Source organism: Heterodontus francisci, chromosome 30 (assembly GCF_036365525.1).
Source record: "Heterodontus francisci isolate sHetFra1 chromosome 30, sHetFra1.hap1, whole genome shotgun sequence".
Taxonomy (NCBI): Eukaryota; Metazoa; Chordata; class Chondrichthyes; order Heterodontiformes; family Heterodontidae; genus Heterodontus; species Heterodontus francisci.
The window spans coordinates 43,685,541-43,704,771 of record NC_090400.1 but is presented as its reverse complement, the minus strand read 5'-3'; the positions used below and the strand labels follow the sequence as shown (position 1 = coordinate 43,704,771).

General features: G+C 42.3%; 1 protein-coding gene across 6 annotated transcripts in view; it reads right to left on the bottom strand.

Annotated features, from left to right (window-relative positions):
* The window catches only part of git1 (G protein-coupled receptor kinase interacting ArfGAP 1), a 216,182-nt gene that overhangs the window by 102,476 nt on the left and 94,475 nt on the right, over positions 1 to 19,231 (bottom strand). For all 6 annotated transcript variants that reach the window (XM_068010450.1, XM_068010453.1, XM_068010455.1 and 3 more), the window contains 3 exons: positions 4,902 to 5,014; positions 4,255 to 4,360; positions 1,309 to 1,395 (listed from right to left, as the gene is read on the bottom strand). In XM_068010450.1, the coding sequence (XP_067866551.1) occupies positions 1,309 to 1,395; positions 4,255 to 4,360; positions 4,902 to 5,014 (306 nt within the window). The remainder of the gene's footprint in view (positions 1 to 1,308; positions 1,396 to 4,254; positions 4,361 to 4,901; positions 5,015 to 19,231) is intronic.

Sequence of the window (19,231 nt, the reverse complement as noted above, 5' to 3'; positions counted from 1 at the left end):
GATTCTATGGCTTTGTTTCATCTCTATCTAGAATCCTGATCTCGGGTTCTTTATATGGACATCTGCCAAGGACAGGATCAGGCTCGGCTGTAATACCCTCTAATGATAGAATAGCCCATCAATCTTCATTGACACAAAAAGATAGCAATAACCCAAGGAATTGCATGCATGCTTTTTTTTTGAAGAAAATTGAGGAAAATAATGGGATGAAATGAGAGGCAGTACATTATACAGTGATCAATCAATACCTCAGTTTTCATGTGTTACAATGGCAAACACTTTAAAGAGGTTTCAGTGCTGTAAAGCATTTATAAATGCCATCTAAATTCAGATGTTGCATCTTCGTAAACCAAACACAAAGGGAAGCTGAAAAATGATGCTCCATTTTGAATGTATTATACAGAATAGTCCACTTTGAATGTATTCCAAGGTATTAACATTTATTGCAATTTATAACATTATTTTAATCCCTCAATTCACAGCTTCAGGATATATTTCACACTGGCACACAAATAAGTGTTATTTTGAAGTATTTTGAAAGTCCAAAAAATGTAGTCAAATCAATTGTTTGTACACCAAATCCCATGACAGAGAACAAACAGATGGCTGGGAGAGTACAATGCCTTAAAAGGATTTGGTCAATATCTTAAACCAAGAGAGCAGAGCACGACTGATTTATGATCGAAGACTCAAGTTAATGTGACAGCCTTGAACATATATATTTTTTTTAATTCATTATATAATGGCACTAGTGAGCTTGCAAATTTCTGTTCAGATTACTATTACAGACAAAATAGTTTTTTCTGCTGTCAGGTCATGTAGATTTTGTACACTGTAACATAGTTAAACTCCAAGACTGTGCTGCTGGACTAGGATTAAAATACTGTGTACTAACAATGATTTTATTGAAAAATAAATTAAGTTGAACTGGCATAGAATGGCAGTGTATAATCTGCATAAATTACATTTTAAAATCTTAAGAGGCCTCTTTCTGTGCCTTAAACTTTCTTTGATTCTAAGATATCTGTGATCAATTTTCAATTTGGCAAATAAGAATCGAGTTTGCTGACATGAAAGAATGCTAAAATTTTTATTGTTCCCCTCCCCTAAAATTAAGATACCAGAGAGGTGAGATGGAAAACTTAAAATAGAAACAAAACCAAAAAATCTATAACAGGTTAGTCAGCATCTGAAAGAGAAAAATCATCAGAATAGTTTTCTGCGATGGCTGGCCTACCGTACATTTCTTAATTAGAGATTAATGAAATGCTCTGAATTATGGAAAACATATTCCAGAATGAACTTTACCGGGTGAAAGAAATTGGCCTGTGCTCCCAGGGACAGCAGCCTGAGGCACGTCTCCAGATTCCCTGTCCGCACACTGGAGTGCAGTTGCTGAAGTAAGACAAAAGAACATAAATGTTAGCTAACATTATGGCAACAAAGTTCAATGACAACATTTTATACACAATTTAGAACAGTCAGATGGTATGTGTGATGTATTCATCAATGTCTTATATCGTAAATAAAATTACAAATGTATGTCACATCTCCTAATCCACCAACTGCTGGAACGGACCTTCAAATTTGTTTAAATGAGGAAGCAACAACGGAACTAGGAAATGGTGAATTGGTCTAGTCCCCAGTGACCCCTCCAACTTTAACAGTGTTTAAGGCTTTTGTTCAATTCTAGCCCAGACTAAAATATTGATGTATTCAGTTAATGGCTGCAAGGATGCTACATGAAATTAATTTCAGCTGTTTCAACTCAATTTCCAGTGGGCACAGGTCACAAGCACAAGGCAACCCACAATTTGATACTTGTTACCACTCAATTGGTCACTGGAGCAGAAACCACAAGGCCTTTGTAGAAATTATTACCCTGCAACAGTCGGCAGTGCCTTTCAGGTGAGGAATATGTCAACTGCGGCAGAAGTGGGAGTCTTGCTTTCTATCTGACTCAAGGTGTGTGGCCTGGGGTGTTCCCAATGACAGAACTGTGTGCCACAAGAAATAATACATGCTGTTCTCCAGCACGGATATTAAATCAGATTAAATGCAAAAAAACTATCCAATTAAAAAACTGAAAAAGTCAACAACTTCTTAAAAAAGGGCAATAGGGTAGTACTGCAGAATGGCAAATGTGAATTTGTATTACTGATTTTTCCTGTGAACAGATCCTGATCTTAGTTAAGGAAAGGTGCAGTGCACAGGGTAAATGCTTTCATCACAAAGTGAAAAAGAAACAAAAACTTTCATAATTCTGACAATACTACCATTTACATCTCTATTTTAGTCAAGTAGCATTTATAATACTGAAACTTCTATATATTCCATTTGGATAACAATTTCCACTTGCAAATTAAAAGCTATAATTTTAATGAAAATTACTAGATCTGGTAGCTCCCTTATATTTTATATCTGGGAGCACAGTTTAACCACCCTTGAGAGAATTGTGTCCTTATTGCCATGAATCACACCATACAACAGGATGGAATATCCTTACATATATTCCAAACATATATACACACACATTTTGCCAATATTTCACTATTCACAATTTCCCAATGATAACCAGATGAAGTATTTACAATTCAGATGCTGCATTACCTCCAATTCTTTTTTAAAAATGCACAATTCCTTTACATTTTGCAAATGAGGATCAGCACATCTTACTCATGAGTTTAGAGGTTAACCTCACCAGTGAAATGTAAATAAAATACATTTCATATATCCTATCTCTACATTACATGAAACCTACACACATGCACTAGTTACAGGGCTAACCAGGCAACTAATTAAAGACTAGAAAAACATGTTTCAAGAAATGAAATATTTTCCTGTGCCTCACAAATTGGTCAAAATATTCTAATTACAGAGTAATAACATTTTAATGAGATCTGCAGCATTCAACAAGGTCTACTCCATCAGCTTGTGCAGAATGACAATTCAATTTTCATAGAATGCCCCAGGGCACGATATAGCCTGCAATACTTTTACTTGCAATTCTAATGTTATGAAAAGTCCTCTTCCAAAGACCTGAATGCAAAATTGAAGTGAATAAGACGATGAAGACGGATGCCAGAAGACTATAAACCTTTTACTGGGTTTCTGAGAGTTCTGCTAGTGACAAGAAATTGCTGTTTGAACAAGTGCACGGAAACAGAGCACATGCATCATGGTGACGTGCTTTATCTAACCGCCACTGGATCTTCTTTAAAAAGAGATACAAAAGGTACTATAAACAGATACAACTGAAGTCAAAAGATTCTCTCTGCCACTTTGTTTCCAGAAAGTACAATTTTGTGGTACCAGCGATCTTCTAAAGCCTCACTCATTCTTCATGGGCAAGGCCAAAAGGCAGGTTATTTGATCATGGATAAGATCACAGATGGGACCAGAAGCTTTTTTTTTTAAAGTAAAGATTTTTAAACCCTTCTCTGTCTGTGACCAACTGTAATGCATAACTGCAGCTGACTTGTTGAAGCTGTCAGAAATGCTCATCAAAACTAACTCCTTTTGACTGGCTTTGAGAAATCATCAGATGGCAAACGGACACTGGCTTCTGAGGCAAAGCAGTGAAACACGAAGCATAATATTACTACATGACTACTCATGACATTTTAAACCAGAGTTAAGATGGCCTCTTAAAAAAAAGTGAACGTATAGCGATATTTTAAAAAGAAACAGAGCAAACATACTACCATGAATGCTGGTTAAGTGGCAAACACTTGGTACTGGATATAACTAAAAGTGATTGTACACTTTGAAGAAATACTGCAGAAGACCAGAATTTTATATTTTATCTTTTAAGCCTGCTCACACAAAGGCTAGATTACTACATAGAGAGCATGGGAGCCTGTTACACAAACTCTAAATGACTGGTTTTCTTTGCATATATGGAGTCTGAGATAATCAACTTGTGTTTGGATAAAACCAGCAAACACTTCAACAATAAAGTTGGAAGTGATTAAATGGGATTTTGTGCAGGTAAGAATCACCAAAGAGAACAAAAATGATTGTTAAGTTATTCATAGGTCACTCCTAAAAGCTTGTGTCAATAAAGATTTTCAAAGAAAAAGAGGAGATTTGTTCACTCAACAGATTATTTTAAGCGGATATATCTTAACTGACGATATCTAATTGCCAATCTCCTCTAATATTCAAATTTAGCATAAATTCTAAAAATAGATCTTAATTTTGTCATCATCATGCTATTACAGTTGCAAACAGGACTTGCTCAAGGCACCCCACCTTACTCAGATCCTTTGTGGTAACACCATCGTCATCACGACAAGGAAGTTTGTGGACAAATGCCAACATCTGATACTTGGCTCGTATGAATTCTGCCTTGGTGGGGCTGTAGTTTTTTTTAAAAAAAACATAAAAAGGTACATTTTAACAATACAGTAACTGCAGTCTCAGCAAGTCTATAACAATTTCACATAGTCAGTTACAATGTCAGACCTATCACTACCACATTAATGACTGTACACTGTGGTAGGAATTTACCATAAATGTAATTTTAGAACTCTTAATTACTCTATTTCAAGGGCAATGGGACAATATCGTCAGCAATTAATCTTATTCACCCATTTGTTATAATGCCAAAACAGTATGAAATTCTTATGAATGAGATCCATGTAATAATGAGATCTGAGGCTTGACAATAAAGCTGTGTAAATTGAACACATCCTGGAATTTTCATTCAAAAATAAATTATTGAATGGACTAATCTGATGAATAGCTGATTTGACTGGTTGCAAAAAGATACTGGAGACTATTATTACCTGTTATTGAAAAAAATGACAAAAATACCAGATTTTATTGAAAAGACGACAGTCTGTGTACATATAATTCCAATACAGCAGCCTTATACTTTTAAGGTGAATGGAACTCACTGTACTTTATCCTGAGGATTTGGTTTGCGTCGTCCACTTTGCACTTGGGCTGGATCAAGAAGTGAGTGTTCCCAGATTGAGTTGGCTCCATTACTTGCTAGAGTCTGCACCATCTAAAATGACGTGAAATGAAGATGATCATTTAGAAGTCACTGCTAACGATAAAGATTATGTCTTTGTAGCCAGATTATCCATTAACCTGTTGGGCTGAAGTACTTTAGTCTGATGATGGACAATATTACCAGTGTTAGAAACTTTAGAAGTTATCAGGATATGTCAACATGCTGGACCAAAGTGAAGGTACAAGAACTTGCACCCACAAATTTGGTCACCATACAGCAAATTCTTGAGATCTGTGTGCACTAGCTTGTCAAGTCACCCTGCATAAGTTCCCAGCAGGAAGCTATAGAGTGGCACTGGCTCAGGAACATACTGGCCGAACACCATCTCTGTTGGCTGGTTTTCTCCCACTGCCTTCAAAACAGTTCACACCCCAACACACTGTTCAAAGCGAAACCAAGAATACCTCAAGAGTCAAGCCTCCTGACCCCTATAAATTTTGACCTGTCACTTCTCTGTAAACATCTCCCCCATGTCAAAAAGCCCCTACTGGATATTTAGCTGAAGACAGGTGACTTGCAGTAAATGTTGTTTGCGAACAAGACCTCTCAGTGTCCTTTCAATGACCCCAGTGAAAAAAAGCATTCATGGAATCATTTTCAGTTTTCCCAAAGAAAAAAATGCCCATAATGCCCAAATATAAGTCCTTAAACAATACTTAAAATATAGAAGCACAGTCATAACAAGGGAAAAAAACAAGCACAATTCCCACTCCCGTTCACTATTCGGCAGCGCTCCAATGAAATTGGGTTTGGGCTTGGCTTGTCCCTGCACTACAATTGTCTCAGACCTTTGAGAGACCACACCTGGAACACTGTGCATAGTTTTGGTCTCCATATCTAAGGAAGGATATACTTGCCTTGGAGACAGTACAGCAATGGTTCACTCGATTGGTTCCTGGGATGAGGAGATTGTCCTATGATTATAGGCCCAATTTGCTCAGCCTATCCTCTCTCAAGTTTAGAAGAATGAGGTAATCACATTGAAACATACAAGATTCCGAAGGGTTATGACTGGGTAGGCAATGAGGTTGTTTGCCTTGGCTGGGAAATCTAGAGCATAGGGCACCATCTCAGGATAAGGGATCAATCATTCAGGACTGAGATGAGAAGACATCAGAGTGGTTGTGAAGACATCAGAGTGGTTGTGAAGACATCAGAGTGGTTGTGAAGACATCAGAGTGGTTGTGAAGACATCAGAGTGGTTGTGAAGACATCAGAGTGGTTGTGAAGACATCAGAGTGGTTGTGAAGACATCAGAGTGGTTGTGAAGACATCAGAGTGGTTGTGAAGACATCAGAGTGGTTGTGAAGACATCAGAGTGGTTGTGAAGACATCAGAGTGGTTGTGAAGACATCAGAGTGGTTGTGAAGACATCAGAGTGGTTGTGAAGACATCAGAGTGGTTGTGAAGACATCAGAGTGGTTGTGAAGACATCAGAGTGGTTGTGAAGACATCAGAGTGGTTGTGAAGACATCAGAGTGGTTGTGAAGACATCAGAGTGGTTGTGAAGACATCAGAGTGGTTGTGAAGACATCAGAGTGGTTGTGAAGACATCAGAGTGGTTGTGAAGACATCAGAGTGGTTGTGAAGACATCAGAGTGGTTGTGAATCTTTGGAATTCTCTACTGCAGAGGATTGTGGATGCCCCATCATTGATTGTATTCAAGGCTGAACTAGTTAGATTTTTGGTCTCTCAGGGAATCAAGGATATGGGGAGCAGGCAGGAAAATGGAGTTGGGGCAGAAGATCAGCCACCAGCAAGCTTGAGGGGCCTTATAGACTACTCCTGTTCCTATTTCTTAGGTTCTTAAAATAAAACAGGAGTGGGAATTGTGCTTGTTTTTTTCCCTTCCCTCACCTGAGACACTGAAGCCAATGGTAGACTTATTGCTGTTGTAGCTGAGAACTAATTCAGCACAGATCTACAGGCATGTTGGGCTGAAGGGCCTCCTTTTTTATTGCATCATTCTATGATCTGAGATTTTCCTGACTCTGTAACCTGCTGTTAAATTTCAAGTGTGAATTAGTTACTTGGGTAAGGGACTACAGGGCAATTGGTGCCCTCCAGCCCAGCAAGGGCTTGATGTCTTCTGGATGGGGGAGGGATGTGCAGGAGGAAGACTTTATTAATCTGGAGAGCCTCATTTAGCTAAAATGAATCATTTCGAACAGGTACGGATTTAGACTCTCCTACTGTAGTTTCTTTATTAATTCCATCTTTATTCATTGCTTGAAAAAACATCCAAGGAAAGTAAAGGCAAAAAGTACGTCAATCTTATATAATGCAAATGTATAAGCAGGATATTTTCTAAGGTATATTTTCAGTGCTGCACAAAGACCAATTTTCCTTTTCTCCCTGTAGAAGGGCTGTAATTTAGTGCTCGCCCAAAATATGGGGCAGCTGGAAGATCAATGTAGTAAGCCTAAAATCATAGTGGTTAGATTTTTTAAAATGTGCTCTTGTAACCCCATTTATTAGAAATTCCAGCCTAAAGCAAAAAAAAGTGTCACTGGAAGTATTTTCTTCTCTTCAATTTATTTTCATGATCAAATATTCCATAAATCTTTTGTAACACTGTTACAACCAGGTGAAAAGGGGTTCCCTCTAAGCCTTTGCCTGGCTTAACTGTAACAGGGTTTAATTTTAGAAACACCGTGTTTTTAGCTCCCCCTCAGTGAATCCTTGTTCACTGCTCCAATTGTAAGGCAAAGAAATCAGACAGGTTCCCTTAAATTTCCACCTTCCTTGTTTAAATCTATTAACTTTAAACTCTAATCTGGTTAACAACTACGAATATGCGACACGCTAGCATGTATATGCGATAAACACACACGCAGATGGAGACAGAAAAAGTAGAAAAGAATAAAGGGGAAAAGTTTGGAGCCATATTGGGATTATAATTACAGTCCTTTGAGTTCAATGTGGAGTGTTTGGTTGCCAGTAAGTCCTGCTGTTCGTTGGGGCCCAGTTCACACTTCAACTTGTTTCGATGTCAAAGTCTTTTCTCGAGGTTTACGTGTCTTCCGTGGGTCCAGTGGCTTGGGAGAAAACGAGAGAGACACACAGGCAGGAGAGAGGCTTCGTTGTTCCAGCTTCAGTTGCAAATGCTGACGTCTCTTTATTCTGTGTGGCACAATTCAACTCCAAGTTGGCCAGGTCAGTCATGTGACTAACTGGCTTAACCACTCCTGCGTTTGTGAATTGTAGTCCCTGGAATGTGCTTCCTTACACCTTCAATGTTTGGTGATAAAAATCAATTTGGGTTAATTGGATCAGGGAGTAGTGCTTAGTCTCCACAAGCACCATCTCTTAGTATGTAAATGTCCTCCAGTCAAAGGTCTTCCTCCAGCAACAGTTTAAAATCAATGTTCATATGATGAAATTAATATGCCTCATTCTTGGCAGGTGGGGGGTCTGCATGACAACACCCTCAAAAAAAATTATGAATCTTCTCCCTGGTCCTCTCAAAATGCAACCAGAATGTCAAATCAATAAGACCCCACAGTAAGCGAACAAGACCATTAAATATATAGTATATAGAGTACATTGATAGGTTACAAAGAACAAGGTGGTGAATGAATTTCTCAATTTCCCCTCTTTCCAATCCTTCTAGGACTCGAGTTCTACAATCTTTCAATAAATATCTCATAATTCCTGTTATGACCAGGTGAGGAGGGCAGTCAAAGGGCTCTCCTCTTTGCCCTCTCCTTGTATGACCATAACAGATTTATTTCTTTTTTAAGCGGATATACCTGCCAATACTGAGTGTTTAACTGTTTGCGTGCCGTGATCATAAAAAGAGCCAATTGGACAGGTTTTCGAGTTTAAGAAAGAGGATAGCTTTATTGTCCTTAAAGCGATGTAGGTAAAATAATAAAATATGCCCCACCTTTCACAAAAGCACAAATAGGTTACAGAGTGGGGAAGGATAGATTAGTCGAATTAGAGTCCAGAGAAATAAGAGGGATATACAGTCTGCAAAGGCTGGTGACACGGCTGGCTTCAGGCTGAAATCGATGGTCGCGTGACCCTCCCCGGGTGGTCCCAAGGCTTCCAGTTTGAAGATCTGGATGCCTGATTCGGTGGTTCTTTGGCTTCTGGTTTGAAGATGAAGATGGCTGCCGCCTCCTGGAGAACCACCAAAGCAATGCAGCTGATTTCTTTCAAGGAGTCTCTGTCTGTTCTTTCTGGGACCTTCCAAACTCCATAGCTCCACCCTCAGGCTTAAGTATTTAAGCACAGTGAACATCGATCAGTGAACAGAATAACAATCAAACACAGATCAATTAAACCATTGAACACTACAGTCTGCAACAGGGGATTTGCCTCGGTGGTCATGGTCAGCTGCGTTGAAGCTTGCAAGGCTCAAGTAGTTCATCTCCACCAGTTTAGTATTCAGGTCTTCAGTTGATGGATTTTTTAAAAATCATTTGACTGAACACATTTTTGTGACACCTCCACACCACGCGAAATGAAATTTTTTTTTTATTTCCAAAATATACTTTATTCATAAAAATCTGTAAAAATTACATTCCCAAACAGTTTAAAAAAGCATCAAGTCAAAAAATACAGACAGTGCAAAGGTGATCAGTTTCCTTCTATACAATCATGAGTTGCCTCACAACCCTTCCATTACATTGTCATGCCATATACTTTTTTACATTTACAGCACACAAAATTTCTCCGATACAGTTCGAGGTGTTTCCCATGGATCCAGCCCCTCAGTTCAGCTTGGTGGGGGGACCTTACACTGTGGTCTTTCCCCATTGAGCCTTTGCTGTGGCTGCCCCAAGCGTCCCTCAGCACGTAGTCCTGGACCTTGGAATGTGCCAGCCTGCAACATTCGGTGGTGGACAACTCTTTACGCTGGAAAACCAGCAAGTTTCGGGCAGACCAAAGGGCGTCTTTCACCGAATTGAAAGTCCTCCAGCAGCAGTTGATGTTTGTCTCAGTGTGCGTCCCTGGGAACAGCTCGTACAGCACAGACTCCTGTGTTACAGAGCTGCTTGGGATGAACCTCAACAAAAACCACTGCATCTCTTTCCACACCTGCTTTGCAAAGACACATTCCAGGAGTAGGTGGACAACCGTCTTCCCCACCACAGCCACCGCGGGGGCATTGCGCGGAGGGGGCGAGACTTCGGGTGTGCATGAAGGATCTGACGGGGAGGGCCCTTCTCACCACCAGCCAAGCTACATCTTGGTGCTTGTTTGAAAGTTCTGGTGATGAGGCATTCCGCCAAATGACTTTGACGGTCTGCTCGGGGAACCATCCGACAGGATCCACCGTCTCCTTTTCCCGTAGGGCCTTGAGGACATTCCGTGCAGACCACTGCCTGATGGATCGGTGGTCAAAGGTGTTTTCCCGCAGAAACTGCTCCACGAAGGATAGGTGGTACGGCACGGTCCAACTGCATGGAGCGTTCCGCGGCAATGTGACCAGGCCCATCCTTCGCAACACCGGGGACAGATAGAACCTCAGCACGTAGTGACACTTGGAGTTTGCGTACTGGTGGTCTACGCACAGCTTGATGCAGCCTCACACGAAGGTGGTCATCAGGATGAGGGCTACATTGGGTACATTTTTCCCACCCTTAACCAGAGATTTGAACATCGTGTCCCTCCGGACCCGATCTATTTTGGATCCCCAGATGAAGCAGAAAATGGCTTGGGTGACCGCCATAGCGCAGGAGTGGGGTATGGGCCAGACCTGCGCCACGTACAGCAACGTGAGCGCCTCGCACCTGATGACCAGGTTCTTACCCACAATGGAGAGAGATCGCTGCCCCCACATGCTCAACTTTTGTTGTAATGCGATGACAGGTGCATTTCTTTATAAGGTTGCAAATAAAAAATAAAATTGTACACACACATTCATCCTTAAACACTCACATCAATCTCACACTGCCATAGCTGTGCTCTGGTTTTGTTTTGATCCAGGATGATTCTGTGTTGAGTTGGACTCTGCATAAAGCATCAGCTATCACATTGCTTTTCCTTGCAGTGTGGGTAATCTTTAGGTGATAATGTTGCAAAAGCAGGCCCCATCGAAATAGCCTTGCATTCTGGGTTTTGAATTTCTGCACAAATGTCAAAGGATTGTGGGCAGTATAAGTTACAGTCTCTCTATATCCACTTTGAACATATATTTCAAAGTGCTTGAGAGCCAGTAACAGTCCCAGAGTTTCCTTCTCTTTTGATGTGTGTTTAATTTCTTGGAGAAATACCCAACTGGTGTCTCAATGCCTGACTCATCATCTTGGAGCAGAATGACACCAATTCCTAGGTCACGAGCATCAACTGTCACTTTAAATGGTTTGTTACAGTTTGGAGCTGCTAGCACTGGCTTGTTAGTTAAGATGGCTTTCAGCCTCTTGAAAGCAGTTTGGCACCTCCCTGACTGCACTACCTTGGCTCTTTTCTGTAACAAGTCTATCAATGGGGTGGCTATAGTGAAGTTTGGGACGAACTTGCGGTAAAACCCACACATTCCCAAAAATTGCATTATTTCCCAATTTTGTCGTGGGGATGGGAAAATCCATCAACGCCTGCCCTTGACCCACAACATGTCCTAGGTAAGTTACCTGTGCCTTAGCGAACTCGCTCTTTGCGAGATTTACTACTAGGTCAGCTGTCACCTTAAGAGGGCTTCTAACTGATCCAGGTGATCCCCAGGTGTCACTGTATGTTAACAGATCACCCAGGTACACTACACAATTGGGTAGACCAGCCACTACCTGGTTCATCAGCCTTTGGAAGGTGGCTGGGGGATCTCCTAATCCTAATGGCATCACCCAGCATTGGAATAAGACATCTGGGGTGACAAAAGTGGAGATCTCTTTAGCTCGGGTGGTTAAGGGAACCTGCCAGTATCCTTTTAACAAGTCTATTTTTGTTATGTAGGTGGTGTTTCAAACTCTGTCTTCCAGGCGGGGAACTGAGTAGGAGTTAGCTCTGGTCACTGCATTAACCTTCCTATAATCAATGCAGAGCCTTGTTGAGCCATCGGGTTTGGGCGTGAGCACAACAGGACAGCTCCAGCTGCACTGACTAGGCTCAATCAGCTCGTGCTCCAGCATGTACTGAATTTCCTCCTGATCCTGGGTCACTTTCCCCATGACCTAGATGACAGGAATTTTGCTTTATGGGTAGGGTCCCTCACATCCACATCGTGTAGGGCTAGGGTTATGCACCCAGGTTTGTCCCTGCAGACCTCTTTAAATGCTGAGTAGCCTCGTTAGCTCTCCTCTCTGTTCTGTTTTTAAATGAGAGTACGGTGTCTAATCTCCCTCGCATTTTGGTGTTAGCTAACCAAATGGTGGGGGATTTGATTTGGGAACTCCCTCCAACTCCTCCTCACTGTTCCTTTTGCTCTCCTCTTTGACTGCCTGACCGACCTGTGCTTGTTTGCTCCCTTCCCGGCAGTGATACTGCTTTAACATATATATGTGGCACCGCCATACAATTCACTTTGCTAATCCTCTTTACTACTCTGTACAGGCCACTGAGCTGAGCTTTCAGTGGTTCACCCTGTATTGGTAGTAGCACTAACATGGTGTTTGGGCTGAAATGTTCTGGCCTGGGCACGTTTATCTGCCTGCCTTTTCATAGCTGTCTGGGAATGTTTTTTTTAGGTGTTCCTGAGCCACCACACAGGCTCTCGTAAGCAGTCATGGAACACGGAGATGTAATCCAACATGGAAGGCTCATCCTTATGTCCCACAAACCTCTTTGATTAGTTTAAGAGGACCTCTCACCTCATGTCCGTAAACTAATTCAAAAGGGACTAAAACCAGCGGACTCATTTGGCGAGTCCCTGGTAGCAAACAAAAGAAATCCCAAATCTTCGTCTCAGTCATGGGAGTACACATAGCAGTATGCCCTGATCATCGTCTTGAGGGTCTGGTGGTACCCTTCTAATGCCCCTTGTGACTGTGGGCGGTCGGCTGAGGACTTTAGTGGGTTATGCCCAGATTACCCATGACCTTCGGAAAAATACTGGACATAAAATTTGTGCCCTAATCCGACTGGATCTCAGCAGGCAGCCCATATCGGGTGAAGAATTGGGTTTGCCCCTCCACCACTACCTTGGCAGAGATAGTTCTTAGGGGGATAATCTCTGGAAATCTGATAGCCACAACCATAATAGTGAGAAGATACTGATGGCCCCCTTTTGTTTTCAGCGGGGACCCCAGACAATCCACCAGCACTCTGCTGAATGGTTCCCCAAAAGCCGGTATGAGAATTAGGGACGCAGGTTTTATTGCAGGTTGGGGCTTACCTACAACCTGGCACATGCGGCATGTTTTACTGTACTCCACCACATCCTCGTGGATGTGGTGGCCAATAAAAATGATGTCTTATGTGGACTTGGGTTTTTTTAGATACCGACATGTCTAGCCATTGGAATTTTGTCAGCTATTTCCAATATTTCCCTTATGGTACTTCGGCGCTACCACTGTCCACTCTTCGCCCACAGGTCTGTGAGGAGGTCTCCACTTCCTCATCAGCACCTCATCCTTTAAATAGCAGTCTGCAACTCCTTCTGCTTCAGTTTGGGCAGTCTGTGCTAACTTTTTTTAAACAACACTGGGCCAGCCTGCAGCCTGTTGAGCCTTGACCAAGGAAGATCTGCTTAACGTTCACTTTGGTTCCTCTAAATTCCCGAAGGAGGTTCCTGATAACCAGACAGTAGGGTTATCCATCTGCACTGCCAGTTCAGCCTCCTCTGAATGAGCTCATTTGGTCATGGACCAGGTCACCACACAGTCAAGTAAAATGCCAGGGACCTTCTCCTGTAACTGCTCTGTCTCCCTGACATCATTCGGCCTAAGACCACTGGGGAAGATACCACCTTCACCCTTGCCAGGTCATTACCAAGAAGCAGGTTGACCCCATCCACAGGCAAACTAGACACAAACCCCACGGTTACTGGTCCTGAAATAAAGTCGCACTTCAGGTGCACCTGATATGAAGGTATAGGCATATACCTTCCCCCAATATCATTCACTAATACTCCGGCATGCAATATACTCCCTGGGGAAAAGGTCATGCCTTTTCCCAGCAGAATGGACTGGGTGGCCCCTGAATCCCTAAGTGACTTACTTGCCTCACTCAAGGGGAATAGGGGTCACTTTTCTTTTCGACATAAAATCCTGTTAACTCTCAGGGATAATTTCTCCTGCACTCTCAGCAGTACATTTACAGGAACTTGCTGCTGCAGTTAGAGCCACAGCCTAGTCTGTTCTGCTTTCCATCAGGGCACCTTTTCTGCACTGTTCCAGTGTACCCCGACTAATCCTATGGGTTTTCCACATAACTTCCAGCAATCAGCTCAAAGGTGAGCTGCCTTGTTGCAATGCAAACATTCTGGCTTTCGGGTAGCACTGCTGTTTTCAGCACCTTCCACTTTTGCCCGAGGGCCCCCTCCATGTTTCCAGCTTTCCTTTATCACCCATGGCTGTTCATCTTCCTATCACCCTCCCACCTGCTATCCTTTTCAGGGTTTTGGAGGTGACTTGGGTTGGGGTTCCCTTGGGGCAAGGGCTTGTGGGACATGCTCATAACCATCAGCCAGGATTGCTGCCTGCTTGGCTCTTTGAAGCTTTTGCTCCTCAATGTGGGTTTTTATGGAAAGGAGAAGTGAGTTTTTGAACTCCGAGGAGGATCACCTACCTAAGATTTTCATAGGTGGACTCTATTTTAAGCCCCCATATCCAGCAGTCAAAAGCGAGTTGTTTAACCCTTTCGAACTCCACGTTAGCGTATTCAGGCCGTTTTCAGAGAGTTCGGAATTTTTGGCAGTACGCCTCCAGTACCAACTCATTAGCGCTCAGGATAGCATTTTTGGTCATCTCAGTTTGATGAACTCTCGGACAGTAAATCCCATGGGCTTTTCCTGTTAATTTGCTTTGCAGTAGCAGGGTCCAGCACTCTGCTGGCCACTTCAACTGTTTTGCAAGATTTTCAACTGAAAAATGCTTTCACATCCCCCTCATCGAACTTTGGTATCAACTGAGAGAACTTTAAGAGATCAGCACTCAATCCTGAGCTAGGGGTAGTTCCCTCACTAGTGCTGCTTTCACTGGGTACATTGGGTTTTCCCCTATTCAGTTTGAGCTGCCTTAACTTTTTCCTGCTTCTAATTTTGGAAAGCTCTTTCTTTCTCCCTTTCTGGAATTCTTTCCTCCTTCCATTCCTGTGTCTCCCTTTCTTTTTCTTTGAATTCTGGCTGTAGTCTCCGCTGTTCCAGCTGTATCTTAGCTAATGCTATTCTATCTATGTCAGATTCTACGCCTGTCTCCGGTTCTTCAGTTTCATTTCAAAATGGTTGGCCACAAGTTTTAGGATTTCAGGCTTGCTAGCTTTTGGACGGATAGCTATCTCTAAATGCCTAGCTATACTCCTTAACCCTTCAACAGATAGGGCTTTAAATTGTCCCAAAGTTACTTAACTCTGTTCTAGGAAGGTACTAGCCTCAAAAGTGGACATTTTAGTACTCTATTACAGGTTTTCTTGTGGTTCAGTGCTAACATTTTTAAAATTATTGCTGGGGATCAATTTGGTTTCCCACTTCCAATTTCTCATTGGTCTTTGGGTTTGATCTCAACTGTAGCACCCCCAAATTTGTTACGATCAGGCAAGGAGGGATCGAAGGGCTCCACTTTTTTCCCTCTCCTTGATTGACCGCCACAGGTTCATTTCTTTTTTTTTACATGGATATGCTTGCCAATTCAGTGAGTGTTTAACTGTTTATGCACCATGATCATAAAAAGGGCCAACTGAACAGGTTTTCTCAACTTTAACAAAGAGGCTAGTTTTACAATACTTAAACCAATCTAAATACGTTCCAACTTACTTACACACACACACACACACAAATAGGTTACAGTGTGGGGAAGGATAGATTGGTTGACTTAGAGGCCAAAGAAATAGAATGGGGATACAGTCTGTGGAGGTTGGTGGCTCGGTTGGCTTCAGGCTGAATTCGGTGGCCGCGTGACCCTCCCCGGTGCTCCTGCGACCCTCCCCTGGTGTTCCCGAGGCTTCCAGTTTGAAGATGTGGATGGCTGATTCAATGGCTCTCCAGGAGGCAGCAATGCGATTGATTTCCTTCAAGGGGTCTCTTTCCGGAACCTTCTCAAAACTCCAGAGCTCCACCCTCAGACTTAAGGGTGAATCGATCAGTGAACAGACTAACAATCAAACACAGACCAATTAAACTATTGAACACTACAGTCCGCAGCAGAGTATTTGCCTCGGTGGTGACGGTGAGCAGGCAGAATTCGAAGCTTGCGAGACTTGAGTGGTTCATCTCCACCAGTTTAATATTCAGGCTTCCAGTTGGTGGATTTTAAAAAAAAAATCATTCGTCATAGCACGTTTGTGACATTCCTCAGAATACTTTATGCTCGTCTTCCATTTTTATTCGCGCATTTCGATGATCACACTGTTTTTAGAAGCCCTTTTGAGGTTGTTAATGTCACATCTTCCTCATTATGAATTTGCCTGGAACCTTTGGCAACAATAAGCAGGCTGAATTTGAATAGATTTTCAGGCTTGCACATATGCCAACATCCAACTTAATTTCTCAAACACGGATTGTTGACTGGTTTCAGGTGTACTACCAACTGTCTGTCAATTGTGAAGCCCTGAAGTCATCCATGCCTCTGTGCTCAACTCAATCGATCTCCAATACTGCTCACTCAGAGGTGCACAAGAATTGTATTCTATTTATGTACGAGCCAAGACTTCAACCTCGCCATTGTTAAGACCACCTTCTTCCAGCAAAAGATGAACTGCTTCCATTTCTTCCTCCCCCAGTCCAGTGCAAAAATTCTCATTCACACCTTCACCTTGAAGATGGGACTTCTAAAGAGCTTTCCTCCACAATTTTCCCACCTGCACCTATCACAAACTTCAGCTCATTCAAAACATTTCTGCCGAAGGCATCACCTGCATGAAATTCTGCAGTGACCTGGTTCGTGCCCATCTCTGGGCTCTTCAACGAATAGATTCAAAATCCTTGTCTTAGTTTTCAAATTCATCCACAACCCCTCTCCAACCTGTTTCTGAAATTTCTGCAGCCACATGTCGAAGCCCATACTCTATGTTCCTTGGACATTAGATTACTGTTTGTTATTTAGATTTAGATTAGAGATACAGCACTGAAACAGGCCCTTCGGCCCACCAAGTCTGTGCCGAACATCAACCACCCATTTATACTAATCATACACTAATCCCATATTCCCAACAAACATCCCCACCTGTCCCTATATTTCCCTACCACCTACCTATACTGGTGACAATTTATAATGGCCAATTTACCTACCAACCTGCAAGTCTTTTGGCTTGTGGGAGGAAACCGGAGCACCCGGAGAAAACCCACGCAGACACAGGGAGAACTTGCAAACTCCACACAGGCAGTACCCGGAATCGAACCCGGGTCCCTGGAGCTGTGAGGCTGCGGTGCTAACCACTGCACCACTGTGCCGCCCTATGTTCCCCATTTCAAAAATATCCAAGGAAGGCCAACACTTCAGCCATTGTGCTTCTGCCTCCTGGATTTCTCTTCCAACATCTTTTCACCTTGCTACTTCTTTACCTTCCTTCAAGCCTCCTAAAAGACTTTATCTCTTTCATCTTACATTTGGTCTCCTCCCCTACCTAGCTCCTACCTAGTCAATCCTCACAGTTTAACCTTGTCAATTGATCTGCATAAGAAAAGAACTAGATAAATGTTAAATTAATGCAAGGTATACTTTTCCCATCTAAATTTGACTGACTTTTTAAAATACATTGCCACAATTCTAACAAGTGGATTTTTGAGATGCTGGCTGACCTCTCCTATTTTTGATGTAGGGAAGTTCTTGCAGGGTTGATAGAGTTAATCTTTCGCTGTCATGTACCATTTAATGGCTGACACAGTGATCAATTCCTACCAGGCATAAGTATATTCACGAAGACGAGGACCACACTGCCATCGATTAGCAGTTGGAAAGATCTTAAATCATACTTGTAATAAGCTTGGTTTTATATAAATATTTTCTGAAAAAATGCAGATTAGATTCAATACATCAGCTGCAAAGTAAGCCATCATAGTTGATTAGACCAGTGCTAACAAAGGCATTCCAAAAAGCCTGCCTTTCTATTTCAAAAATGCCCTTGGATATAAAGCAGACGACAATCAATTAAAAAGAATATGGTCTGACAAGTTATTTCCCTTTGCCCACCAACCCCAACAATTTTGGTAAACCAATCCTAATTTAATATAACTTATTCCTCCTCACTGCCCTTTTTAGCAGTTCACTACATTACAGAATAATTCAGAACCAAAAACCACACATCTAAGTTGTTTTTAAAACTGATGCAACTGCATTTCTGTTGTGAACATGAGTACTTGGATGCAACAAAAGTACAAAATCACCTCAAGATTACAAAACAGCTCACCTTCACAAGTTGTACCTGATTTTCAACTAGACACTTCGCTATGTATACAAAGCTGATGTCCATATATTTCAGAGAGATACATTTTAAAGAATGGGCTCTGCTAACTCATTTCTTCAGAAGTGAATAAATAAAACTATTCATGCACAAAAATTGCATGTACAACAAGCAACTGACCCAAAGTTTAACTGAAACAATGTTTGTAGAATTTATGATTTTTATACAATCCTTTAAATACAAGAGCAGGTCAGAGGCTAGGAATCCTGAGGCGAGTAACTCACCTCCTGACTCCCCAAAGCCTGTCCACCATCTACAAGTCAGGAGTGTGATGGAATACTCTCCACTTGCCTGGATGGTTGCAGCTCCAACACTGAAGAAGCTCGACACCATCCAGGATAAAGCAGCCCGCTTGATTGGCACCCCATCTACAAACATTGACTCCCACCACCGACGCACAGTGGCAGCAGTGTGTACCATCTACAAGATGCACTGCAGCAATGCACCAAGGCTCCTTAGACAGCACCTTCCAAATCCGCGACCTCTACCAACTAGAAGGACAAGGGCAGCAAATACATGGGAACACCGCCACCTGCAAGTTCCCCTCCAAGTCACACACCATCCTGACTTGGAACTATATCGCCGTTCCTTCAGTCACTGGGTCAAAGTCCTGGAACTCCCTTCCCATCAGCACTGTGGGTATACCTACCCCAAATGGGCTGCAGTGGTTCAAGAAGGCAGCTCACCACCACCTCCTCAAGGGC